Source organism: Bubalus bubalis, chromosome X (assembly GCF_019923935.1).
Source record: "Bubalus bubalis isolate 160015118507 breed Murrah chromosome X, NDDB_SH_1, whole genome shotgun sequence".
Classification (NCBI taxonomy): Eukaryota; Metazoa; Chordata; class Mammalia; order Artiodactyla; family Bovidae; genus Bubalus; species Bubalus bubalis.
This window is the reverse complement of record NC_059181.1, coordinates 8,899,154-8,927,090: the sequence shown is the minus strand read 5'-3', so window position 1 is coordinate 8,927,090 and position 27,937 is coordinate 8,899,154. Positions and strand designations below refer to the sequence as shown.

At 40.8% G+C, this 27,937-nt stretch overlaps 1 protein-coding gene and 1 long non-coding RNA gene across 4 annotated transcripts in view; one reads left to right on the top strand and one right to left on the bottom strand.

The window, feature by feature from the left end:
• Positions 1 to 19,903, top strand: part of LOC123331988 — a 192,736-nt gene extending 172,833 nt beyond the window's left edge. The window contains exons 3-5 of the long non-coding RNA XR_006548791.2: positions 11,221 to 11,360; positions 15,922 to 15,982; positions 19,587 to 19,903. This is a non-coding gene — a long non-coding RNA (uncharacterized LOC123331988). The remainder of the gene's footprint in view (positions 1 to 11,220; positions 11,361 to 15,921; positions 15,983 to 19,586) is intronic.
• Positions 7,106 to 27,937, bottom strand: part of MOSPD2 (motile sperm domain containing 2) — an 86,627-nt gene continuing 65,795 nt past the window's right edge. Inside the window, exons 9-15 of one of the 3 annotated variants that reach the window (XM_006067104.4) lie at positions 23,549 to 23,725; positions 22,671 to 22,783; positions 20,573 to 20,669; positions 19,707 to 19,803; positions 19,207 to 19,336; positions 10,364 to 10,466; positions 7,106 to 9,837 (exon numbers count right to left, since the gene is read on the bottom strand). In XM_006067104.4, coding sequence (XP_006067166.3) covers positions 9,685 to 9,837; positions 10,364 to 10,466; positions 19,207 to 19,336; positions 19,707 to 19,803; positions 20,573 to 20,669; positions 22,671 to 22,783; positions 23,549 to 23,725 — 870 coding nt within the window. In that variant the 3' untranslated portion in view covers positions 7,106 to 9,684. Of the gene's footprint in view, positions 9,838 to 10,363; positions 10,467 to 10,489; positions 11,271 to 19,206; positions 19,337 to 19,706; positions 19,804 to 20,572; positions 20,670 to 22,670; positions 22,784 to 23,548; positions 23,726 to 27,937 lie in introns of those variants that run through there. The other 2 variants (XM_006067105.4, XM_044937309.2) reach the window with 2 other exon arrangements.

The following is a 27,937-nucleotide window of genomic DNA, read 5'->3' as shown; positions in this document are numbered from 1 at the left end:
AATGCAACAGATTTTTGTATATTGGTTTTCGTATCCTGTCACTTTATCGAATTCATATAGTCTACATCTTTTGGTGAGGTCTTTAGGATTTTCTGTATATAATATTATGTCATCTGCCAGTTTTATTCTTCATTTACAATTTGGATGCCTTTTATTTTATCTTTGCTTAGTTGCTCTGGCTAGGACTTTCAGTGCTGTGTTGAAGAAAAGTGGTGAGAGTGGGCAGAGAGGTGCCTTTTATAAACAAGTGAGAAGCTGAGAACCACCTTGAAGAAGTGAGAATGGGAAGTTGGGATGGGAGGAAGTTCCAGGCAGAGAGATGAAACTAAACTTTTTAGAGCAAGAGAGAGGGGGAAATGAGGCTGGGAAGGTAGCAAAGGCCAGCCCATTCAGCAGCTTGTAGGCCAAGTTAAGAAATTTAATCATGGGCTGAGAGCCATGGAAGCCAGGTGAAGTTTTAACCGGGGTATAATAAGATGTTCATTTTCAAGGGTCCTCAATGTCCCTGACTACAGAAATGACTGCTGAGAGTCAGAAGGAAAGCCCAGACACTGCCTGAGATTGTTGCAGAAGTCATGTGAGAGACATTGTGGATTGAAGGAGGGAGTTTGCAGTGGGGAGGGGAGGGGCCCTGTAGGGTCAAGGATGAAGGTCAGGTTTCTAGCTGGTGTAAATGTGTTACCAAACCAAACTGGGTTTTCCCTGCTCACATCCAGTGAAGCCAGTCTATTGATACCAGGTTGTGGTGAAGGAAAGTGCAGGCAACAAGCAGGGAGTATGAGTGGTTAATGCTCAAAAGACCTGTTGGCTTTCAGGGAAAGGTCTCTAAAGATAGGGCTCTAGGGTGCATGATCAGCTTGTGGGCCTTCTGATTTGTTGGTGGTAAAGTAACCTGGCCTCAGCATCATCAATCTTCTGGTTCCAACCTATCTAGGGTCTATGTGCTTGTGGGTAACATACAGTTAACTTCTTCCAGCTGATGGGAGTTTCAGTATTTGCAAAATAGCTCAAGGATATGGCTCAGAATGTTATCTATAGTCCTGAGGGGGAACTAAAGGTCCTTGACATTGTTCAGTGACTAAACTATTGTCATTTTGTCTTGCTTGCTTGTTTTCCTTTGTTTTTGCATTTTCTCACCCCTCTGATTGAATTTGCTTATTGGAATTCTGGGAAGGCCTAAAAGGCTTAAGTTTTTCTATAAACAAGAGGCAGGCAGAGGACATGGTGGGGAGAGGGTCTCTCTTGGGAGGGTCCCACAGGGTCCTGCTTGGTTATGACCCTCCATTTCCCCTGATATTCCTCAATCTTGAGGGGGAATGGGTGCAGAACAAGAAAGGGAATAAGGTTTTGGACAGAGAGGTTAATCATAAACTCAGTTTTAGGGGTACTTGGTTTTACGTGGATGGAGGGTGGTACCATCCATTGCGATAGGACCTGGAAGACTGGGTATGGGGGAGGATCATGAGTTGTTTTTGACATTTTCTGATGGACACCTGGAACTGCTGAGTTGGGGCGACAGGGTCGGGGGTCGCCCCCCTCATTCCTCCACGCCACGTGCATCACCCTGGGCCCGGCTCCTTGTGCTCGCTTGGGCTTCCCTGATAGCTCAGTTGGTAAAGAATCTGCCTGCAATGTGGGAGACCCTGGTTTGATTCGGAGGTTGGGAAGATCCCCTGGAGAAGGGAAAGGCTACCCACTCCAGTATTCTGGCCTGGAGAATTCCATGAACAGTCCATGGGGTCGCAGAGAGTCAGACACAACTGAGTGACTTTCACTCATGTAGGTTTAAGACCTAGCGGGGGAGGTATGGTTAGACCATCAGAGGGTTAATGGTTGGCTGCTGCTAACTGCTGCTAAGTCGCTTCACTTGTGTCTGACTCTGTGCGACCCCATAGACAGCAGCCCACCAGGCTCCCCCGTCCCTGGGATTCTCCAGGCAAGCACACTGGAGTGGGTTGCCATGATGCTAACTGCAGGTCTGTGTATAGAGGAGGTCACCTTTGGAGAGAAAGGAAAGAGAGCCCACTTCTAACTTGAATGCTTTAAAGACATGGTGGAGGAAGAGGAGGCAGGGAGAAAAGAAAAGCAGGAGTTTGTTGTGTCAAAAACCTCGTGGTTGATACAGTCAAACGCTGCTGCATGGCTTCATTTCTGATTCAGACTGAAGCATGTGCAATGGGTGACCTGATAAGGAGGTCATTGCTCGACCTTAGCAAGTATTGCTTTGCTGGAGTGATGGTAATAGACACTAGGATGGAGTGAGACAGCATGGAGCAAGATGCAAGTGGAGATATGGTGAGGGCCCTTCCTAAAGAGGCTTTTCCAACAGGAAGACCATATTTCATTTCTGACTTTGGCCCTAACTATGTAAGCAACCTCACTTATATCTAGGTCTCAACCCTTAGAATCAAGACGATCGTACTCCACTGTGTATAGAGTGGTCAATATGTTTTCCTTTCAGTCATTTGCAATTTTCTTGTGTCTCTCAAGAGAATCTTGTTGATGGTGATTCTAGTTTTAAGACTTATTGCATGTATTTATTGTACTACATGATCTCCACCACTACCACCAAATGAAGCAAACCAAATGCTTTATCTGCTGTTAAAAAGGTTTAGACTCACCAGGATATGGTTACTATATCATCTCTGTTTTGGCATCTTCCTAATGAATTTTGAGGGAAAATTCTGACTATATTCATTTCTACCCTAAGCACTGACTTTATAATTTGAGTCTCTATAACACACCCCCACCTCTGATGACTAAGATCTCAAGTGATTTAAGAGATCTCAGAGCAGTAAATACTGGTTTGCAATGAAGCTTTGCTTTTTATGTCAGTTTCCTTTTAAGCAACTTATTAGTTCAGTTGCGTGAAAAAAAAATTAAGTTTGGGTAGACTGCATCATATGATTGTTATTCCCCCTAATTATAACTTTCTCCCTCTCCACCTCCTTAAAAAGAAGTCGCTGGAGTTACAGAGTTGGAAAAGTACCTAAAACACATTTCTGACATTTATTTTATGACCGAGAACAGTGATTTGGTATTTGACTCAAGCACGCTTGCCTGTTAGTGGGCGAAAGCGGTTCAGGGAAAATTGAACTGCAAATAGGAAGTTCTACTGAATGAATCTCTATGACAGTATTAGGGTGAGGGTTTGCTGCAGAAAAGAGAGGAGTGTTGGCGTGAGAAAGACAAATGATCCACTTCTTTGTTGTAGTCCGAGATTCTGCAAAAGGAGATCGTCATAATATTAGTGGTTTTAAAGTTTCTTGCAGTCAGAAAGAAACAAGACTACATACTTACATAGAGGGGAACATCAAGTTAGAATTTATGGGGCAGTTGCAAATCCACGTAGAAGGAGTTTAGAGTGGCTTCCAGAAACTACTGAGATTTTTTGACACTCACATGTACATACACAGCTCTAGGAGGACCTGCAAATTTGCAGAGGACTTTCTGGCATAATAGAATTCAAGGCTCTGGACTTTGATCCAAAGTAAATTAGACAGTAACTATTCTGGGAGTCACAAGGCAAGTCTCCATAAGGAAAGGAGTTTTTTTTCCTTCCTTTGTTTTGACCTTTTCTTGTAGCTACCTTAATAGAGTATATATAGGTCTAAGAAAACTAACTTAAATAAACTAACTGAAATGGATTATTCTGAAAGAAAAGGGAAAGTTAAAAAACAAACAAACTGATTTTCACTGGAGCTTTTTTGACAAAAGCACACAATTACCGGAAGTCCTCTTTGCCCCAGCACATGAACTCATTGTGAGAATGTTTCTTGGGTATTTTTTTTTTTAAATGACTGAATCAACATTTGACATAGTGGAATTCTTTCCCTTAACAGGTTATTTGCAAAAGTTTGAATTCTTGTGCGCACTGAAGTTATGAGACTGGAGGAAACCAGCTTGGATAGAGACATACTGTCCTCCACACCTGTCATCCGGTGCCTAACAGGTTCTAGTCTGTTTCCTTTCATGTGCAGGACGTCTGTGAATTCAGAGATTGGGTCAGCTTTCTGATCCTCTGTTTCCTGATCTGTAAAATGAGGGGACCATATTGGTTGAGCTTGCTGATTCCACCCAACACACACCCTGGATAACCCTTTCCCCTTGAGAGGGGCCTGGGGCTCGTGAATGTGATGGAATAACACTTTATCCCGAGCTTACACAGAGGAAGGGATTTTGCATATGTGATGTTTCTTTCTTTTCTAAAAAAATATTAATTTGGCTGTGCCAGGTCTTAGTTGTGGCACTCAGAATCTTCACCCTTCATTGCAGTATGTGGGATCTAGTTCCTTCCCTGACCAGGAATCGAACCCAGGACCCCTGCACTGGGAGCACAGAGTCTTAGCCACTGGACCACCAGAGAAGTCCCCAGATGTGATGTTTCTAATCAGTTACCTTTGAGTTCATCAGAAGGGAGATTGTCCTGGGTGGGTCTGATCTAATCGGGTGAGCCCTTGGAAGCAGACCTTTATCCAGCTGAGCCTCCACAGAGGACTCAGGTGACTTGACAGTTTGATTTTAGTCTTGTGAGACATTATCCAGAGAACCTAGCCATGGTGTACCACACTCAGCCACATGAACTAGGAAATAATTTGGGTTGCTTTAAGACGCTGAGTTTATTGTAATTTGTTACATGGCCATAGCTCAGATGGTAAAGAATCCGCCTGCAATGTGGGAGACCTAGGTTCGATTCCTGGGTTGGGAAGATCCTCTGGAGAATGGAATGGCTACCTACTCCAGTACTCTTGCCTGGAGAATCCCAAAGACAGAGGAGCCTGGTGGGCTACTACAGTCTATGGGGTCGCAGAGTTGGACACGACTGAGTGACTAACACTTTCACTTTACTTTTAATAGAAAACTTACATGATTTGATTTCATTAAATACAACTCCTTAAGGTGACTAGACTATGGCTGAGACAACTACTAGCTGCACCCTGCTAGATGCCCTTCTATAGACTGATGGATAAACCTCTCTGAAAGTTGATGAGGCACAACACGGCCCTCCATCAAAGTAAACAGGACATTAACCTGTACCTTTCAAACCTTTTTCAATGAGGTCTGTAGCTTAGAATACCAAGAAACTTTTCCAGCCAAGGGTCTTGAGTGGTTATTTGTGTTTTGTCAACTTTGCTTCTCAAGTATGCTATCTTCTCTCCTCTTCCTCTCTTGCTGTTTAGGGAATGTGGAGTTATCAGACCTGTCCTTCAGTATGGTAACCTGATGCTCAGTCGAGGCAGTTTTGAGTGGTTGTAACAAGCAGTGGACTTGGGAGACTAGTTGAACTCTTGGCTCTGAAACCAACTGGCCTGTGACCTTGGGAAAAAGGATGAGTTCTCAGGCTTTTGGTTTCCTTATCTGTAAAACACAAGATCTTATCATGTCTTCTCACACTGTTCAAAAACAAAGGAACACGAGCAACTGGTAGTTGCAAGCATCACTCAAATTCTCAAGTCTACAAAGACTTGGAAGGGTGCATGGTCTCATTTCTGTGGGTCAGGGAGATGCTCCTTTATATTCTTCCCAGCTGAACCAGTTGTCTCAAATATTGTAACATGTGCCAGAGATTAGTCTTAGTGTGGCAGGGGACCTGAGAGGGGTAGGGAAGAGGATCTTCGGACGTCACAGGGAAGTAATTATAGTCAGTGTTAAAGATGGTATTGCCATGAAGATATAAAGGATCCTATGCGATATTTTAATGGTTGTTACAAATATAGGGGGAAACTGTTCTGGGTGGAATATTGTGGTATCAGTTTAGGGTGTGGGTGCGGTGTTTTGAGGGGTCTGGGTGCCATGGTGGAAGGAAGCGTCAAAACAAGCCTTCCTCTGACTGGTGGAGGATACTCCTTCACAGGGTTCAAGGCAGCTGATCTTCACTGGCTTTCTCCATGTGTCCCTTCACCTGGAAAGCAGAATTCAGTGATGGACCAAGAAAGGGCTAGAACAAAGCGGAAAAGTCTGGGGCACTGATGTGTGGCTTTGAGTGATGTGATGTTCAGGAAGACCAACCCCAGTGTGAAAAGCTCTGGGGGCTGGGAAGGAAGGTGGTGGAGGCAACACCAGCAGAGTCAGGTGAGCCTCTCCAGGGCGGCTTTAAATGCAAGATCTCCTCCCTCTCACACTCCTCTTGGGAAGTAGTCCTTTGATGATCACAGGCACTTGGGGATGAGGAAACTGAGGCAGAAAGGTTAATGAACATTCCCGAGTCACGCAGGAATCAAATGTCAGTGAGAGGACTGGAACCCAGAAGCCTCACTCCCGACTACCCCTGCCCCAGTCGAGACAGATGGGAGGATTTCTGTTCTGTGCTCATGGTCCAGGGAGAAAAAGGGGAGCCCTGTGCTTCTGAGGACCCATGTGGTGCTGACATCAAGAAACCTCAAGTTGCTAGTAAAAATCTAGAGGAAGAGCTGGGTTGCTGTAAAGTAACTGATCCTTTTCTAGCTCTTCTGTTCCCTAGAAAACTGTCTTTTTGGGAAAGGTCATACCCTCACTGTCCCAGGTAGGTATGGCGCGCCCTCGTAGGTTACTGGTCTTAGTGGCTCTGTTTTTAATTTCTCAGGTGGTCTTCTCTCTTTTGCAGTTTAGAAGACGGACCTGTCCTTTTGGTTCTGTTTTATGGAGCTGCTCTTGGGAGTTGTGTTTTCCAATGGCGAGGAGCCCACACACTCCCTAGGGCCTTTGCGGTCCCCGTCCAGGGCTGCCCCCACCCCCAGCTGCTCTGATGCCCTCTCACAGGGACTTCCTGCCACGTGCCTGGTAGCCAGGTGTGTGGGTACTAGGATGGGGGATGAGGGGCAATTGTGACTTGGGTGGCCACTCTAGTGGTAGGGTTCAACGATGGAGCCCCAGCTGTGACAGTGAGGCCAACGCTGAGTCAGGAACATGGAGCGCGGCCCCGAGGAGCAGACCCTGACCCTGGGCGACAAGAAACAGGATACAATGAGGTCGGGTTCTCCTGAAAACACAATTGTCTTTGGAATTCTGCAGTGCCCTCCTTATAAAAAGGTAAGCAGGTCCAGGAGAAATTAATATGATCTTTGAAAGGTCAGTGTGAACCTGAGCATTGATTTTTTAAAATGCTTTATGAATTAGAGACCAGAGGTTTTTCCTGATGATATTTATTGCATAAATGTATTATTTTTCTAAAACATATTAAAATAGAAAGCATGTTCTTTTGATCAATTTATACAAAGAAAATACCAATATAGTAATAAAAATACTGAAAATATATGAAAAGCACCAGAACATTAGAGAAATTACACTGGCAACAATTCTAGGAATATATTTTTTTTTCGCAATTGTACAATAAAGTGCTATTAAATCCAGTCAAAATTAGTGGCAAGATATAAAAACAGTTATGGTATATTATGAAATTTGAGTCTAGGTTTACCAGCAATTGTATTTTTAGGCTCTTGCCTATAATGATACTTCATTAATGTTTTCATGGAAACGCGATGAATTTCCATTCCCAAGTGAAAACAATCTAAATCTAAATGTTGGTCCTTGGTAATCTGGTCATAAACAGGTAATGACATATTAAAAAATAATTATAGAGTACTCAAAATAATCATACAAATGTGATTAAATAAAGGAAGACAGAATAAAATCAAATATAAATATATGTAACCAATCAAGACAAGTACAAAAGTTTAGATGCCTTTGATTTTATGGTTAATTTTCAGTACATTTTGCTTAGTCACATTTAATAGACACACAAATGTTAACAAGATACGTTATTAAATTCAACTGGCCAGACATCAGGGAAAAACATTTTAGTGAGTTTATGTAATTTTCACGTGAATTATTATACATTTCCAATTTTGACTAATTATTTCCACATTTATTTGCCAAAGAACAAAACACATAGACAATTTGGGATTCGATTATAGTAAAGCCAGTGATCTACCATATAAGGGGAAAGCGCTGCACACACAGGGAGAAACTATGAACAGTACTTAGGGTGGACTGCAGTCACTTTCACGTCTGGAGGTGGCAAACTGAAACAGAAAAACCCAAATTAAGACAAAGTATCAGACCAGTATCCATTTAAGGTTTTATTTCCTAGGCCCATTTCCAAGGAAGCCTCTCTCTTCCTTCTTCATAATGCCATTTAGGGTCATCAAGTTCTCAGGATGAAAGCCGCCAACACTACAAGCTCAGAATAAAACATTCTCCAAACGTGGCTCAATCACAACTCAAAATTTATTTTACAGACTATTTTTTGTCTTTCATATAAAGTAGATTTACATGTGAAGCAACAGGGACCCAAACTGGTTATATTGATGAGAAAAGAAACTACTGTTATTAGGCTCTGCTCCCGCGAGGTGTTTCATGTTAGGAATTGAGGAACTGTCCTCAGTATTGCTGTTGACAAAGGTGGAAGATCAAGTCAGTTAACCTTGGTCTGAAGGTTGGACAGTCGATCACCAAGTACTATTTTTCACTTTTAAAACGGAGAACTGACAACCTAAGTTTCAGTTTTTTTTCCACCCTCTTAAATACTCCAGTGTTTTGTCAAGTTCCCCTCTCATGCCTGATTTTAACAAGAAACTGAAATGTAAATGAATTATACTGCTAGGCATCTTTTTCAAAAATTAACTTTTCAAAAAATATGTTTATCTAACTCCTTTCATTTAGAAAAGAAGGTGAAGATGATCCAATGGAGGATCAGGCCTTTATAACAGGTGAAGCAAAAAGGTATGTGTCCAGCCAGAGAGCAACATGAAACTGCATAAAAAAGACTGGAGAGGTTCTCCTTCAGATGTTACTGACAGATTTCAGAGAAAATCCAACCAGACTTAGTTCCCCAGTCCTACCTCAATGAGAATGTGATTGTTCAATACAAAGTCCGCTGACTCTTTGCAACCCTATGGACTGTAGCCCACCAGGCTCCTCTGTCCATGGGATTCTCCAGGCAAGAATACTTGAGTGGGTTGCCATTTCCTTCTCCAGGGAATCTTCCCGACCCAGGGATCGAACCCAAGGATAGAACCCAGGTCTCCCGCATTGCAGGCAGACGCTTTAACCTCTGAGCCACCAGGGAAGCCCTAATAAAAGGCAGGCAGGCCTTTAAGGAAGACGGATAGGAAACAAAGGCTAAAGGTGGTTTGGCATTAAGTAGTTGTACATTCCAAAAGAACATCAACTAGCACGTGTTAGTAGTCCTCAAAATGACAAAGTCCTGGTTACAGAAATGACTCTGTATAAGTACGTCTTTTTTTTTTTCTTCAATATACATTGTTCTATATACACAGTATAGAAAAACTAAGTTGGCTCAGCTATAATAACTGTGTTAAAAAAAAAAGCAGATGACGTTTTTTGGCTGCAACAAAGCAAGTTACTTTTCTGTTCAGCTAACATGTACATATATATATATATATATATAATACATACATATATATATATACACACACACACACACGATAAAACAAGCTTTAAAAGTATTCAGGAGGGGAAAATAAATTATCTCTAAACTATTAAGTCACACAACAGATATGCCTTTACTTACTTGACTAACTACCTATAGACTCTCATAATCAATCTCTTCAGTGTTTGCTTATTCTACTAGTTTATTTCAAGAATGTTTCAGTTCTGCCCCTAAATGCCGTACATCTCCTTGGTGGAAGCATAGATGTGCGACACTTGGAGCATGGTGGTAAAGTTCGGAGTCTTAGACTCCCACTAAGGCCCACTTCTTGAACTGTACAACAGATAGAATGAAGAAACCATAAAGGTAAATGAGAGCATAGTTAGGGCAAGCAGCAGCTGCTGGAACCAGATACATCGTTCGACTTGGTCTTCAAGCTTCCTAGTGCTCGCTACCAAACGACTGAGCTGAAGAGGGAAAAGAGGATGAAAGGTTTGCATCAGTACATTAATCATGTGCGTGACAAACAAATATTAGAAACCCCACAAACAAGTACGGGAGAGAGTGTGTGCACTCTGAGAGGCTGGGTGGAAAGGCAATGAGGAATTAGACTTGGCTGGTGAGGGGATGTGCCTCTCTCTATTCTTGTTTTGAAAAGATCTAATTTTCAAGTTGCAAAAGGAGCGAAGCTATTATTTCCTGGAGGTACTGAAACCAACTCTTCAGAAAGAGGCCCTCCACCGTTTTCAAATGTAAAGGCACTACATGTGCCTTTTCTGGGAGATCATGTTTTTCGATGAGCTTTCAGAAAGAAACGGCTCTCTGAAAGTATCTCACCGCTTACCATTTCTGATCTGGCTTCCCTTCACAAAGAGGAGAGCATTTCTGTCATGTCTATGCCAAAAGGTTTCCTTATGTCAGTGGGGAAAAATGGATTTCTAATACTGATTAACATTAAGGACTTTGTTTTAGTTCAGAAGAAAGAACACTTACCTGATGGCAGAGGTCTTCGCTGGTTTTATCTGACATGTTAGAGGCGTGATCTTTCCATGTAAGACTAGATGGTTTACAACTCGCAACAATATGGCATCTTAACCTACGAAAATCCAAGGGAAACGTAACTTCTTGAAGCTGTTAATGAATTTTTTAAAAAGTAAAATATAAGGTGAAAAAAAGTAAACACAGAAGTGTGTGTCACAGAGGGGAAAGCATTCACTTCTCTGCCCAGAGATACCTAAGGGAGCCGCTCAGTGCGTATTTATCTTTGAAGGGCAGCAGCATTTGTCACCCCCTCAAAATATGCCTCTGTGGCACAAGGTTTATCTTGAGCTGGTTATTCTCTAAGAAAAAGCAGACACAGGAAAAGTTCTGGAAACTGAATCAGTTCAGCTCAGTCGTGTTTGACTCTGCGACCCCATGGACTGAATAGCAGTTACCTTTTTGTGAGAGACATTTACAGTTACACAAGAAGTCGCCTTCTCTATAGCAGAAAGAGGAGGATGACTCTAAACCTCTGGAAACTCTTATCAGTGGAGAAGGTAGGGACTTAAGTATGTGGGACAACCTTACCTGTGTATACCCTGCTTGTCCTGCTCACCTCCCAGTCCCTCACCCCTAACATCATCTTTTATCTTTAGTTGGAGATGATATTTAAGGTGATGTCATGGGCCACTTCAGGGAGTTTCAGTTTTCCTGGGTATCCCTCCAGTATACAGGAGTTATACATGCTATTAAACTTCCGTTTTTCTCCTGTTTTCTTCTGTTCATCTGTCTACGATTATGCAGGCTGGGGGATGTCTCAGTCAAGAACCTAGAAAAGTAAAGGGTGAACTCTCTTTCCTCTCCTACAGGTTGGCAATCTCCCATGGGACCTGCCAGGACACCATCCTCGCTTGGGACCCTGGAAATACGGAAGAAGCCAGAGAGGGTAAAGATTCTTACCACAGTCCTCTCTCCCGGATTTCACTCTGGTGGCAGCTGAGAGACAAAGGTAAACATTTCACCTTGTCCCTTCTTTTCCAAATAGAGGTTAGCAGGAGAAAATACGTGTCAGCTAGTTCCTTAGGTGTCATGACTCTGGTAGAGACTTGTTTTCAGGACTTGTTTTCTACTGGTCCTCTTTCCTCCCAGAGATGGTCGTTGTTTTATCTCTGTCTTTTGTGGTATTTGGCATAAGGAGAACCACAGGACAGGCGAGACTTTGCTTTTGTTTCATTCTGTCCTGAGAGCTTGGCTTTATGACCAATGAGAGTATTCTCTCTGGTTGTTGCCAGCTAGATGATGCTTGTATCTACATGCATCTCATGACCAACTGCATAGGCTGGGGATCCAAGACACAAAGTGATAAGCAGCCTTCTCTGATCCTTCTAGCTGTTGTGCGAGTTTGGCATAAAGGGCCCTTGTCCTTGCAACCTTGCCTCCTTTAGTGCGGGAAAAGTCCTGTTCCTACAGCGCCCACCCCGTGTCACAGATGAGGTTTGTAACTGAAAGCATTATCACATTCTTGTGGGAAACTGGAGACACTTCTCATGCCACTGTCCTTAGCACCTGTGACAGTGAAGGTCTTGGCTTCCTGAGGCTAACTCTGGAAGTGAGCTTTCTGAATTTTGAGGGCTGCATCTTTGCACCCCGTTTTGGGATGCCTCTTGCATCCATGGTTAAGCCATCAAAAGGCTTATTGGTGTGGGTTGCTATTGAAAGTAAATAAGATGTTACTTGTCAATGGCCAAATGATGAATCTTTGGAATTGGAGAAACTTTTGTGTTTAACATGTTGCAGACCTCTCATCCTAAACAGTTACCTTCTTTGCTATCTAGGGAAAGACTAACTTGAAAGGAGGACATGAAGGAGTATGGCAGTCAGCCTTAGGGACATCCTTAGCAAGATGAAATGACAAAGTTCTTTGTACCTCCACTTTTAGAACATATCTATCAAATATAGAGAAGAGTTAAAAAGATCAGTTCCCCACTCCCAGGGACCTTGATTGGCTGTGCAGGGGTGTTCTTAACATCCACAATTATACTGTAGTTATCAGATACACCAGATGGCCCCCTGGGGAAAACAGGCACACTCACACGGGAAATATGACCACAATTCCTCCCAAATTATCAGGAAATGGATAAACCAATATTCAGAGGCTGACAGAAGCAATAGTAAGGGCTTCCCCTACCCTCTCCCTGAAGGTGAATTGGTCCAAGGTGGAATTGTGCACTCAGAAAAAGGAGAGCATTGAAAGGCCTTGTTGAATGCTTTATCTGAACTTTGTAAAGCATGCTGCATTAAGCCCTGAAACTCCAGAACACACAAATCATTTGATTTCCATCTTAATTGGAAATCTTCTCCCTGATATAAAGCAAATTGAAGAAAATGTAGTTGGATGGGCAGGTCAGTCCCTTGATATCATTCAGGCTGCAATCCAGTTTTTTGAGGCATTAAAAGCAACTGTCTTTGTCCTGCAAATCTTGACAAAGCCAGAAATTCAGCTCTAGAAGCAATTCGGTGTTCACCTATCCTAACCAGTTCGAAAACCTGCCCTATTTATTAATACCTCAAAATACCTGTAGGCATTGTAAAAGACCAGGACACTGGAAATAGAACTGTTCTGCACTTGGAAAAACTTATATGGTAATTACTCTAAACCTCTGATATTAGGCAAAGTACCCCCCAAACTCCAGGCAAAAAACTTAAGACACTTTCGCAGTGCCTCTGTGATGTAAATTTTCTGTCCCCACCTTCTTTAGGACATGATAGCCAGCTCTTAGAAATGCAAATTTTCGGAAAATGATTCTCATCAGAAGGCAAAAAAGGAGCTATTTTGAAGCTGGACAAATGAAAAAACATATATATATATAAGTTAAAAAAATATATCTTAGCACCCTGAGGTTAACTTACTCCAGCTGCCAGAAACACAATTTGGATTCACCTGTTCTTTTATAAGCTAGTGAGTTTTGTGTTACTGTACCAAAAATCAGGGCTAAAATTTTAGAACCAAAGCTTTAAGATCTCTGTTTGCATCTGTATGTTTACATGTGTTTATATATGTGTTAACAAATGTGTGGTATTTTTCTATCTCTGCATGGTACTGTAAAAACTAATTCATAAAAGTTCTATTTAATTGGCATAAAGAAAAATAAGTGCTTTTCAAATTAAAAATTCCTAGAACTCTCAAATATAGAAACAAGCCCCATTTTTTTTTTCAAGTTCACGTGATCTGGGATAATTTTTGGTAAATAAAAAGCTGGGTTAAGTTTAACCCAGCTGGGTTGGTTTAATTCAACAGGCAAATCTTCAGAGTTATCAAGATGAATACAATGAGAGATGCAACTTTTATTCTACCTCGACTTACTACTCAAATAAGCTCATATTAGCTCTGTTACAAAATCTGTCAGCAAGAAAAACACCTTGGGATGATGGCTGACACCGTGCCTTGATGTTTTTATGAGTAGACTGAACAATTCTATCTAAATCACTTGGCCTAACAAGTCACAGGGATAAAAGTTTGTAGGTGAGCTTTTCAGCACTGAGGATGTTTTATAGCTCTTAAAAATAGTTTTCTAAATATCTTGGATTACTTGAGAGTTTAGAGTTTTGCTAAGTTAAATGATAGGGAATTAATTGAATATCTAGGTCATTTCCAAATAAGATAAAATACTGAAACATTACTAAACGTAGGTTTATCTACTTTGGGCTTCTTCGTACAGAATGAAAGATATTTGGATATGTAAGACATAGTCATATCTTGTGCCATGTTAAAAAACTATACTAGGAGGAAACATCTGTTTTTAGAAATGATGAACTATATTCATAAATTTGCCAGTTTAAAGAATGCTGGTGTAACAGACTGCAAATGCTTGTTTGTTTTCACTAGAAATTAGTTTCTAAGAGTTATGAAAATTATAATACTAGAAATAAGTGTAATAACTCCATATGCAAGAGAAGTAAAAGTAAAGCTAGTTATTTCAGAATAGAAAGTAGGAGAATACAGGACAAACTAAAGGCATATAGAAAGCTGGGAAGAGAGAGGAAGAGAAAGTGTTACCTTGTGTAGTCAAGAGGGCTAAAATTGAATAAATTTGTTTTAAAGGTTTTAAAAATAAGCTTAATAGTGTAATTACATAAAATTTTCTTTCATTTATTGGTTAAAGGACAGTTTTATTAGACTACTGGTCTGCCCCCACTAGGAGACTGTGAAAGGTTTTTCTTTACCCTTTCTAAGTAATCTGCCTAGAAACCAAAGATTTTAGATTGTATTAAAATGATTTCCTGTGTTTCTAGTTGTTATCTTTATCATCAGGTCTTTGATTACTTTAGCAAACAGTCTTTTAAAGATTAAGAGCTAAGTTTTGGTCACAACTATGTGACCATCTGTATTTACCTTTGAAATTTAACTGTCACTTTGGTTAATTGGATATGTAAGTATTGTTCCATAATAATTTATGATTCTATTTAGTCAAGTGTCCAAACCTTTTGATATTTTTTGACAAACTTCCCCACATCAAATTCTAAATGAAATCTTTTTGACCTCTAACTTTGGGATTTTCTACAGGGCCTCTGTGGAAAGATGTGTTTTCTCTCATTATGAAAATATATTAAACCACTTAGGCTTATTTGATAGCTGAAATTATGTGAGTGAAAGTGTTAGTTGCTCAGTCCTATCTGACTGTTTGTGATCCCATGGATTGTAGCCCGCCAGGCCCCTCTCTCCATGGGATTTCCCAGGCAAGAATACTTGCCTGGAGTGGGTTATCCTTTCCTTTTCCAGAGACTCTTTCTGACCCAGGAATCAAACCCATGTCTTCCGCATCGCAGACAGATTCTTTACCATTCGAGCCACCAGGGACGCCCCAAATTACGTGAGACACATTGTCAAATAAGAATACTAAACCTTCTTGATTGTATTTGTAGAGATACATGTTTCACCTTCAAAGAGACTCACAAAAAGGACTCTGACAAATACTGTAGGAGTCAGGTTTCTGATAACTTCAAGATTATAAAACTGAACTGGGTAGGAATTTCCAGAACTAATGGAAAAACTGGACTCAAGCAGAACAAAAATTAATAACATGGAATTGAATGAAGCTGATGAAAATGATTATAATTTTTATGACTTTTGGTTAGAAATACAATGTTTTTTCCTCCAGATTTAAGGAAAACCTTTTCTCTTAAGGTATCTGTGATTGATTGCAATTTGGTGAATTATACCTTTGTAAGCAGAATTGAGACAATGTTTTTCCATACCTGATCCCTCCAAAATCTGGAAACACTTAGTGATATTCTCATTTTCATGGTGATACAGTTATTTGCATAAGTTCAATGAGAATCTGTTCCCCTTGTAACAGGACACAATTGGAAACATGGTTGTATTATCAAGGTTTATGACTCAAATGTCATATTGAAAATGAAATGCATAAAGATAGGTATGAGCAGATGGCTGTAAGGAAAGTCACTTCCTGGCAAGCTTAGAAACCTCAGGATACTTTGGGGACCTCAAGAAGAGAGGAATTTGGCACAATAACCTTACTTACCCATGTTTATCGTGCTTTCCCTGACAGCATCTCAGAACTGGCTTGCTTTGGTCTTCAGCTGGAGGTGGTGATGGCCTGCGCCATTTGGGTGAGTTACTTAGTTTTCCTCGGTTTCTCCCGCATTTACAGGAGGTATCCATGTTATGAAACTCCAGTTTCTCTCTTTCTCTCCTGTTCATCTGTCTTTATACAGTGGGTCTTAGCCAAGAACTTAGAAGGGTAGAGGGGAAATTATTTTTCCTTTCCTACATCTTCTAGCTTAGAACACAATTACACACAGTCCTCAATAACCTATGAGAAGTTTTCTTTTATATAAGGTACTCAATAGAATTCACCCAATCTTAGGATCTGAAGGAAACCACCCTTTCTACATGGGAAGCAGTGCTCTCAGCTGGCCTTCAGTACTACACCACCAAGTCTCCCTGTTTCTGTAAGTGATGGATTCTCTTTTGACAGTTATAGAACAGCAAGCCATTAGGACAAAATAAGACAACAAAACAACTCATATGTAACAAGACTAGGAAAAAAAACTGGTAATTTTAAGGTATGGTTTCATAAGCACTTCAAAAGTAGGCCCTCTTTGTAATATAACTTGAGATTTAAATATCTAAATACTCCATTTAAAAACACATCACAACCAGCATGAGCCTTATCTAGGATCTATGTTCCTTTCTCCCTCTTGACTTAAGGCTGACCTCTACCTGGGTTTTAGGTTTTGTTCCTTCTTTCTCAGGAATTTCATGGTCAGTGATTTACCTTGTAAGGTCAGCTTCTCCTTCTGAAATTGTTCTTACCGTGGTTTTAAACAGTGCTCAAACAAACAGCTCCCACTAAAACCCCCAAACTTAACACATTCTTCCTTCTAAAGATGACCCTGGTCCTGCCTAAATGAGCCAAACCTTCAGCAGACCCAAACCTTCAGGAGACTCATCACCTATGTTTCTTTGGCAGTTGACTCCTGCCAACTAAACTGATCCTCGTGAGGTCATCAATGACCTCTATGATGTCATCAGCAGTGGCCACCACTCACATGTCATCTTTGGCAGATACTGGTAGCAGTTTGCTCCTTCATGAAACATACTCTAACCTGGGTTTTGAGGGCGCAGCTCACTTACTGGTTTCCCTCCTGACTCCCTGTTTGTCCTCCTTTGTTTGGCCACTAAGTATTCCTCTAGGCTAGGTCTAACTATAACTTTTATCCTCTTTCACTGGGGAAAAGTCAGACCTAGCCTAGTGGAAATACAGCTTGTCTTTCTAGACCCTTTCTTATTTTTCTTGCTCTCTTACCTATGAATGACCTGAAAATGGTAATCTCGTCCAAGGCATTTCACATCAGGTCTGTGTTCTCCCTGTGGTTTTACAATGGTGACCAAGCTCCTCCTCTGGGTCCTACTTCCTCCCCAACATTCTTCCTTAGTATGGGTCCTCTCACATTCTGTTCCAGCCATATGTTATATAACCTCCTCTTTTTTTGTAGATTTAAATCAACCACAGCCATGAATAGACTTCCCAGCTTCTCATCTACACAGTGAGAAAAATAATTACCTATACCTAACTTTCCAAGGTGGCACTAGTGGTTAAGAACCCGCCTGCCAGTGTAGGAGACATTAAGAGACATGGGTTCAATCCTGGGTCAGGAAGACCCTCTGGAGAAGGAAATGGCAACCCACTCCAGTATTCTTACCTGGAGAATCCCATGGACAGAGGAGCCTGGCGGGCTACAGTCTATAGGGGTCACAAAGAGTTGGACATGACAGAAGTGACCAAGCACGCACGCAGAGTTGTCCTAGTGACTAAATGAATAAATATGAGTAACACACTTACACCAGTACTAGCATATAGGAGGTTCTATTTAAGTGTTAATATTCTGTCTGCCCACAGTCTATTTTCTACACAGCCTCCCAGAGTAACCCTTTACGTAAGTCTTTCACCTCATGGCTCTGCTCAGCACCAGGTAATGATTTCTCCTCTTAGAATCAGCAATTCTCACTATGAGAATGATTTGGCTCCCTGCTACCCCCCTTACTTGATTTAGGCTCCAATGACTTTACTGTTCCTCACACAGGCCAGGAACACAGCCTTTTCATTTGTGGTTCTCTCTACCTGGAAAGCTCTTGTCCCAGTTATCTATGTGGCTTTCTCTCATTTCTTCATGTCCTACTCAAACGCCATCAGAGTAGCCATCTTAACTATCCTCAACTGAGCTTCCTCAATACATTCTGGGCTGCACCATTCTTCAGCGGTGGGGGGGGAGGTGTATCCTGTACACTGAGTAGCATCCCTGGTGTCTACCTGCTAGATGCCCACAGCACCCCACTGTCCAGTTAAGACCAACAACTGTCCCTTGGGGGGCAAAACTGGGCACCCTGGGGAAAAAAAAGACCCATAACCAACCTTCTCTTACCTATCCATCTTTTTAAGATGTAAAAGGCTTGTATGCATGCACAGATGTACATGTGTAATATGCCTATACAGTCATAGGGTTTTCTCCTCTTAAATAGGATAACTGTCATACATATTTTTCTGTGAGTAGGTTCTTTTCTTTTCCTAATACTATATCAGATGTCATCTTCCTGTATCAGAGCAAATAGACATAGTACATTCGTTTGAATGACTGCATAGTACTCCTTCAGAGAAGGCAATGGCAACCCACTCCAGTACTCTTGCCTGGAAAATCCCATGGGTGGAGGAGCCTGGTAGGCTGCAGTCCATGGGGTCAGGAAGAGTCGGGCACAACTGAGCGACTTCCCTTCACTTTCATGCATTGGAGAAGGAAATGGCAACCCACTCCATAATTCTTGCCTGGAGAATCCCAGGGACGGGGGAGCCTGGTGGGCTGCCGTCTATGGAGTCGCACAGGGTCGGACATGACTGAAGTGACTTAGCAGCAGCAGCAGAGCCTTAGTGTGGCTATTCTCGAATGTATTTCACTGTTACTTTCCTGATGATCATTTAGGCTCTTTTTCATTTTCCACTAGTACAAACAATGCTGCAGCAAACATTCTGGTACATAAGGTGAGCATTCCTACAAAGGTTTACTGCTGCAAGAGAAATACCTGTGCTTGTACTTTTGACACATCCAGAGTCTTGCACTGGCCTGCCAGCAAGTCTCTGCTATTAGCAATCCTAGAGCCACTCCAGGGCCCATGCACCTGGGCACCCTAGAGCCTTTCAGCAGTCGGAGCCCACAGTGTAAGCCTAGTGTCTGCCAAGTGCAACAAGGAAGGAATGCCTGCCTAGCCCAGGTAGGCACATCCCTCTTTGGGATTTTTTCCCATCACAGTTTGAGAGCTTATGAGTCAAAAAGCATACCTGTGCTCCATCACTTTGTTTCTAGGAACTTCCTTCCAGAACTGAGTTAATTCTGCTGGACCCGTGCCAGATGTCTGTTCCATTTCTGCAGCCATTACCAGAAAACGGTCTTGGGCAGAGACTGTTAAACCTGCATTCCAAAAGGGCAAGTTAATACACAAACAGGAACCTTTACAAAGGGCTGGGCATGTGGCTTAGGCATTGTTCTAGAAAACAACACTAAGGAAAAAGAATAATATGGAACTATTGTAAAACAGGCAGCTCTCCTATAAAGATGAGGACTTTTGTGGTTTGAAATTCAATTTCAGCTGGCATTAGTTTCAACAAGTTTAGTTGTTCAATTTTTTAAATAAGACTCATTCAACCATCTTGTTTTCCAGTTGGCCGAGGTGACTTGCTGACAGTCCTGTTTCGAGATTCCAGTCGAGCTCTGCTGACTCATCACCCAGCCCTAAGTCCCCCATAAATAGCCTGTTGCGGCCACTCAGGTGACAACTCACCGCCATGGGGAGACACAACTATATCAACTGATGCACCAGGGTCACAACTGCTGTTGCTGGGCTTGACTCTGTACTTTTCTGGAGCAGTTGTTCTCACCTGTTTATAAAGACAGTAGTCACAGTAACTTTCATGCTCTTTGGGGGGAAATGGTTTAAAAATGACTTTAAAAAACCAGTTAATAAAGTCTATAAAACCACCTTGGTTAAAATGTATCTTTTCCCATCAACAGGTAAAAAGCACCTCAATTTATTGGGAAGAAACATTCATTAGTCCAACTGTCACTGAGCCTTCCTCTTAAATTAAAAAAATGAGCCCAACTGTTAATTATTAAATTCAGGTGGTTAACAGGATAAATATTTCATATTCAGAAACACAACATACATTAGAATACATGTTACAACAGTGTTTAGAAATTGAAAAACATTAGATAATCAAAGGACATCCAGAAAGTAGATAATTTAAGGAAGTAAACCTACCATATGGGCAATAGTGGGCTCAGTCCTGTTATACTTACTGCTCAGCATCAGGTTAGTATCCAATATAAAATACACTCCAGAATATACCACACTTGGGGGGAAATGCACTTATGATTTTATAGCTTTATTTTTCATTCTTACTTATTATTCATATAATGAAAAAATGATTTTTTTTTTTAAATAACAAACATTAAACCCTGGGACTACTTTGGACAGTACCCTATTACTACATATTATAGAAGATACAGACCTCAAGGGAACATTTTAGATAAGCTCAGAGCTAAAAGGCAGTTTAACAAGCCTAAAAATATCATAAAAACATGCAAGCTCAAAATGATCAATCTTTCAATTTCCACACATAACTTATAAATTATCTCTCAGATATTTACCTTAAATGCCACTATGTTTTTTGTTACATTTGTCAACACTATCAAAGCTTTCTTCTCTCCTGAGTCTGTACTTCCAAAATACAGTTCTTCCGCTGGGCTACATGGTAATAAAAGCATAAGGCATTGGTATTGCTCAGAAGAAATGACAAATCTAATCATCAGCTTGAAGAAAAATATCTGGCTATGCCCATTTATATAAAGAGATTTCATCAAAGAAGATTACAAAACAATTACCTAATACATTTTGTATTTTAATCTTACTGACTGAATGAATGCATGCTATTTGAAAAGTCCTATAGTTTCCCCCCAAGATCTAAAAGAAAAATAGGCAGGAACAGAAGGGAGAATTAGGAGGATTCTGAATTAGTCCCATAACCAGCACCGTCTTAAGGTTTATTTACTGAAACTCTTTGGCAGGTGACAGATAAGAACCAGAGAAGAAATTGCCACTTCAACTTTACCTAATTACAAACATTAGAATGGGGCACATATCTATACACCAAAAAGTCAGAGATATATTTAAGCAACAGAATAATTCCTGACTATATATAGTTTTTTCTAAGTAACATGGAAGGAGAATAACATAAGATTTGCTGTGGGAACTACAGGAAAATTGGTCAAAAAATCAGTAAGCTTCAAAATGCAATTTTTACTGTTATTAGCCACTGTAATGCCCACGATCTAAAATAAAAATGAAAAGACTCAAGCAAAGATTGTGTAATTTAATTACATGAGCTAAATTTAAATTGCATCAGGTGCCTCTCCAAACAGTACAAAGGACTATGATTTTTAAATAAAAAGGTGAATTCGCCAGATAGCCCTTGACTTTGGGCTCCATCTTTATAAACAGACTCATTTTATATCAGGAATGTCTGCATATCGGATATTTATTCATGTAGAGAACACACATTGTTAAAAGCTCTCCCTGGAGAGCTGTGCCTAGCTTTGGACAAGACATAAATTGGCATGACTGCTGGCTTCCTTTAAAAACCCAAGTGAAATATACCACGGAAAAGATAGGAAGTTTCTGTCAATTGTTCTCAGTACCCAGCACAAAAACCATGAAAAGGTCTGGGGAGACAGAGACTGGTTAGGTCCCCGGGTCTGTGGAGGAGAAGCACTGTGATTTTCTGGTGGGCACTGCAGAGCTGGCTTTCTCCCTAGCTGGCTCTTCCAGCCATATCTCGATAAGGTTGTGACAGGCCTCCAAAAGAAAAAAAAAAACTAGTTTGCAAACTAGTAGAGGGGAAAATGGGGAAAAAAATTCTGAAGCAGGGAAAACGACAAAGCAAAACCATGGAAAGGAGAACAGGCACGTGTGTTTCCCTCCCTGCACCCGCCACACACACACTCATGCAGATGGTGAAGATAAATCCAAATATAACAGTAATCAAAATATGTGTCAACAAATCACTGTCAATTAGAGAATTTCAAATTCGATCTTTAGAATGTCTGGCTCTACTGTTCATGAGTCTTTAACAGTTATATAGAAAGGTTTCAAGTAAAGGGATAGAAAATGATACAGTAGGCCGTTACCAAAGACAGTTGATAAAGCACTGTTAAATAAGGCTATATAGATTTACCAACCACAAGCATCATTAGTGAGAAAGGTCTCTACATAATGATAAAGAAATGATACTAAATTTTGTGGATTGAACACCCTGGAGAGAAAAAATAGAGATGTGCTGAAATTTGGCTTTGGTAGAAATCCTATTTTTCTGGTTCAGCTTTAGTTTTGGAAGGTTAAATCAATAAAGGGCTACTTCAGTGTCACTTCTGGCAACCTCATACTTAAGCAAGTCAAACACTATCAATAAAATGAGAAAAATGTATGTCATTCAGATTTGTTGTTAATATGGGAGTATTCATGATTACCTAATGTGGGATAAGGGCCTTTTAAACAAACTCAACAGAATAAATAATAAAAAGGTAGCTACAAATATCCACTATGTTTGAAAACCAACGTGAGTCTTCAGATACCCCTTAATTTTATATTTCCACAGTTTCAAAAACAGTCCAGAAATTTTAACTTTGCAGTTCTCTCAAAACAATCAAGATATGTTACAAAAGCATAGCTAATAAAATCCACAGCCATTACCTGATGTGTAATAAGGGCCCTTTAAACACACTCAGTGGTTTCTTGAAAGTTTTCATTTTGGAATCAACTTTTTCATTCTCATCTGCTTTGGAAGTAGGTTCCATTATGTTACCCTAAAGACAAATTATATATATATATGAAGAAAGATAAAAAAAATTGAGTTTCACACAGGCAGTTCATTAGGTCACAAAGTAAGCATTATAGTGACTCGATCCATATTATAATCTTTAAGCTAGGTTTACTATATGTTAAATATATAATTTAGATATAATAATCAGATCATTAACCTATATTTGAGTGCCTACTATATAAAGAAGCCCCTTTAGAAAATGTAACATGGTCTTTCTCTTAAGAGTCTTTTTATTTTTAGTTTTTTTGGCCACACTGCATGGCTTGTGGGATCTTAATTCCCCAACCAGGGATTAAACCTGGGCCCTGGGCAGTGAGAACACTGCATCCTAACCACTGGACCACCAGGGAATTCCCCTCACTTATGTATTTTAAAATCTTTTCTACACAGAATATATTTATATCTCTATCAAGTTCCTGATATAAAAACATAACAACTCAATGTTCTTTAAAAGTGACAAAGAGGGGGTAGATCAAGGGTACGTTTTAAGTTACTTTTATTTTAGATAAAATATTTTTTGGATAAAAGGATTCTTTTAAGGTGTGTTTTGCCAATTTTTATACAAAGCATGGAATCAGCCTTTTATATACTGTAGTGGTACTAACAGTCAGCTAGTGCCATCCTTGCTCTTTTTACATTTCAAGATATAGAAGGGCAGCAGGTTTAGTGAATTATCTAAATTCACATAGCCAGCTAGTGGGATGAGATCACATCTTTTGTCTCTCTCAAATTTTTTTGTTAAAATTACCTTTTTAGGAAGAGTTGTTTGTTCTTCATTAGAAATTGTTTCCAAGGTATCTTTGCCATCACTTTCTATATCTTCTTTACTTGAAGCTTCATCCTCACTGGCAATAGGCCCATTTTCACACAATGGTGTTTGGAAATCATCATCTACAAGTGGTGGGTAGCTATACTTGAAAGGATCCTGAGGAAAAAGAATTTTGTATCAGCTTGCTGAGAGGTGGGTGGAGAAATAATTCTCTTAGTAAAGTTAAAATCCATTCCTCTGGCCAAGGAAACAGAGTTAATTAGATAGTGAAATTTAAAACAAAGCAAGCATTTCAAAACAGCATGGGAAAATGCAGTAAGTGGTGTGGGACAACTGGCCAGCCATCTGTACAAGAACCAAGTTGGATCTTCAGCTCATTCTTTATACCAAAAAGAATTTCAGATGGATAAGAGCTTTAAATGTGTGTATTTTTAAAAAACCATGTAAGTTTCAGGAATAGGGGGATTAAAAACAACAAAATGAAGAAACACAAAACCTAAGTAAGGAAAGGCCTTTTAAGTATAACACGAAACCTAGAAGGCATAAAAATATTTACAAAAAATCAAACATTTCTGATTGAGGGCTGAGACAAGATGGCAGAGTAGAAGGATGTGAGCTCATCTCTTCTCATGAAAACACCAAAATCACAACTAATTGCTGAATAACCATTGAGAATAAAACATGGGAACCGACCAAAAAGATACTCTATATCCAAAGACAAACAAGAAGTCATAAGGAGACAGTAGGATGAGCACAAGCATGGTCAAATCAAATCCCATACCTGCCAGGTGGGTGACCCACAAATGAAAATAACTGTATCACAGAGGTTCTCCCACAGGAGTGAAAGTTCGGAGGCCTACACCAGGCTCCCCAGCCTGGGGGTCTGGCATTGGGAGTAGGAGCCCCCGGAGCATCTGGCTATGAAGGCCAATGGGATTTGACTGCAAGAATTCCACAATACTGGGGCAAACAGCAACTCCACTCTCAGTAGGGACACACAAAATCTTGTGACCACCAGGACCCAGGGGAAAAGCAGTGACCTCGTGGGAGCCTGGGCTAGACGTACCTGCTAATACTGGAGGATCTCCTGCTGAGACAGGGGGTGGTTATGGCTCACTGTGGGGACAAAGACACCGGTGGTGGTAGTTCTGGAGAGTATTCATGGGTGTAAGCCCTCCTGCAGGCCACCATTTCCTCACTAAAACCTGGTCCCTCCGAACAGCCTATAGGTTCCAATGCTGGGATGCCTCAAACCAAACAACTAACGGGGTGGCAACACAGTCCTGCCCATCAGCAGACCGTCTGCATGAAGTCTGAGCCCACAGGTGCCCACTAAACACACCCCTTCACATGATCTTGCTCACTAGAGGTCTTATAGGAAAGAAGTGACTCCATGTCTGATCTTTTTTTTACTTTTAACCGTTGCCTGATTATTGCAACTGGATTACAACTAGTTACATGAATCATTGTTTTGTTTCTTGTCTCCAAAATGTTTGTGCTTTGTGTCTCCCTGCTGCATTATGTCTTTGTAAATGTTGCTCCATGTATTATTTATATCCTGTCTCATTTATAAGATGAGTTGTCTATCACAGTACCAAGTGTGCAAACAGGCCTCCAAAGAAACACACTCCAAAGGAAATATATCACATTGATAACATAATTGTAATAGTGTGATTCTAGATATGGGAAGAGGCAATAAGTGAAAATGTCTCCTGGATCATAATTAGACAGATCTAGAGAATCATTAATTATTGATGGGGGTCTACCGACTTGATAGATGTTGAGTTTGAGCAAGCTCTGGGAGTTGGTGATGGACAGGGAAGCCTGGTGTGCTGCAGTCCAAGGGGTCACAAATTAAGTATTTTTGCCTGATCTGGGAGGGGCCACCCAGTGTCATGGGACAAAATTTCATCATAAAATGTCTCCCAAATATTGGTTAAATTCCTGACCAAGAGGGGAGGATCTGAGAAATGGAATGTTTCCTGCCATATCAGCCATCAGCGATTGCAGCCCCCTGCCCAACATGAGCTGGTGAGCCCTAGGACACTCAGGAAGGAGAATATCTCCTATCTAGCAGCCATTAGACTTCAGCCACTTGCTATGGTGAGTCCTGAGGAAACTCGGGATATGAGAATACAGGATTATAGGCCCCAGATACCTGAGGTATATGTCAAGGAAATGGTTTCAATGAGCCCTGACTCTTGCATCTTCACATACACAGAAAAGTTGCTAAATTCTTTACCTGAGCAGCTGCCTGTCAGGCCTTAAGTCCTCAAAATTCCCACTGAAGAGAACATAACTCTTAACTTTTAGGTTGTGAGTATTTTTTAAGTGTACAGGTGTAAAGTAGACACTTCCCATATAGGAACAAAAGAAGCAACATTTGGAACACCGGCACTGATGGCAGACATTCCCAGAGACATCTGTCTGACAAGATGCAACAGGAAGCAATTAGAATGGTCACGGCCCTCTTTCCTACAAGACTGTGGATGGATGGTGACAGTGCACGACTGTTACTGCGAAGAACTGACTCCACGTTGGCTCTGTTTCTTCCACTTTAACCTTTGCTTCCCATTGCTTTTGTTCACTAAAAGGACACTGTCCATACACAGTGGCCTGCCTTGGGGAACCCTGCCCCACTGCCTGAGTGTTAAACCAAAATGCCTTTGTTCCAGGCCCTGTGGATGGCTACAGGAAGGAATTAACGGATCCTCTCCACGAGGCTGTCTATTCCAGGAGATATTTGCAAGATTAATGGAACTTTTACTTGACTTCCTCGCCTTCTCCCATCCCTGTTCTATAAAAAGAACCTGGCATCCAGACCCTGATATGATGGCTTTTTGGAGACACTAGTCTGTCATCTCAGTCTGCCAGCTTTCCAAAGAAACTCGTATTCCTTGCCTCAACACCTCATCTCTCGGTTAATTGGCCTGTCATAGCAACCAGAGCAAACTTGGATTCGGTAAAAGAGACACAATACTCAGCTCTGCCCACAAGTTGGCAGGAACCAGTCCCTCCTAACAGGAAGCCTGCACAAGCCTGTTAAATAATTTTTCTTTTTTAACCATGCTGTATGGCTTGTGGAATCTGTTTCCTAACCAGGAACTGAACACGTGCACTCAACAGTAAAAGTGTGGACTCCTAACCACTGGACCACCAGGGAATTCCCTGCACAAGCCTCTTAGACCGGCCTCATCCACAAGGGAACAGAGGGCAGAAGCAAAAACGAACTACAACCCTGCAGCCTGCAGAATGGAAATCACAATCACAGGAAGTAAGACAAAATGAGACCAGCAGAGGAATAAGTCCCAGATGAAGGAACAAGATAAAATCTCAGAACAACAACTATGTTTAGTGGAGACAGGCAATCTACCTGAAAAAGAATGCAGAGTACAGACAGTAAAGATGATCCAAGATCTTGGAAAAAGAATGGAGGCAAAGACTGAGAAGAAAGAAAAAATGTTTAACAAACACCTAAAATATCTAAAGAACAAATAGAGACAAACTACAATGAGTGAAATAAAAAACACACTAGATTAAACCAATAGCAGAAAAAATGAGAGAACAGATGAGTAAGTGGGAAGACAGAATGGTGGAAATCACTGCCACAGAATAGAGAAAAAAGAAATGAGGACAATCTAAGATACCTCTGAGATTACATTTAAAGCACCAACATTCACATTAAAGGGGTGTCAGGAGAAGAGATAAAGGACCTGGGAAAATGTTTGAAGAGATAATAGCTGAAAACTTCCATAACATGGGGAAGGAAATAGTTACCCAGGTCCAGAAGTGCAGTGAGTCCCAGGCAGGATAAACACAAGGAGGAACATGCCAAGACACATGTTAATCAAACTGACAAAAATTAAATAAAAAATATTAAAAGCAAAAAATAACGTACAAGGGAATTCCTGAAAGATTATCAGCTGATTTTACAGCAGAAACTCTGCAGACCAGAAAGGAATGGCACGATATATTTACAGCGATGAGAGGAAAGAACCCATAACCAAGACACCTTCCCAGCAAGGCTCTAATTCATAGTTCGTGGCGGAATCAAAAGCTGTCATGCAAAAGTTAAGAGAATATAACACCACCAGACAAACTATGCAACAAATGCTAAACAAATTTTTCTAGGTGGAAGGCAAAAAAAAAAAAAAAAAAAAAAAAAGGCCACAACTAGAAACAAAAAAACAATTAATGGAAAAGCTCACTAGTAAAGAATGCATATAGTAAAAGTAAGACATCATCCACACAGAAATAGGACATGAAATCAGCAATCATGAGAATAGGTGTGTACAAACTCAAGATATTGGAAATGCATTTGAAATTAAAAGGCCGCAATCTGAAAACAATCTCATTTATAGACTACTA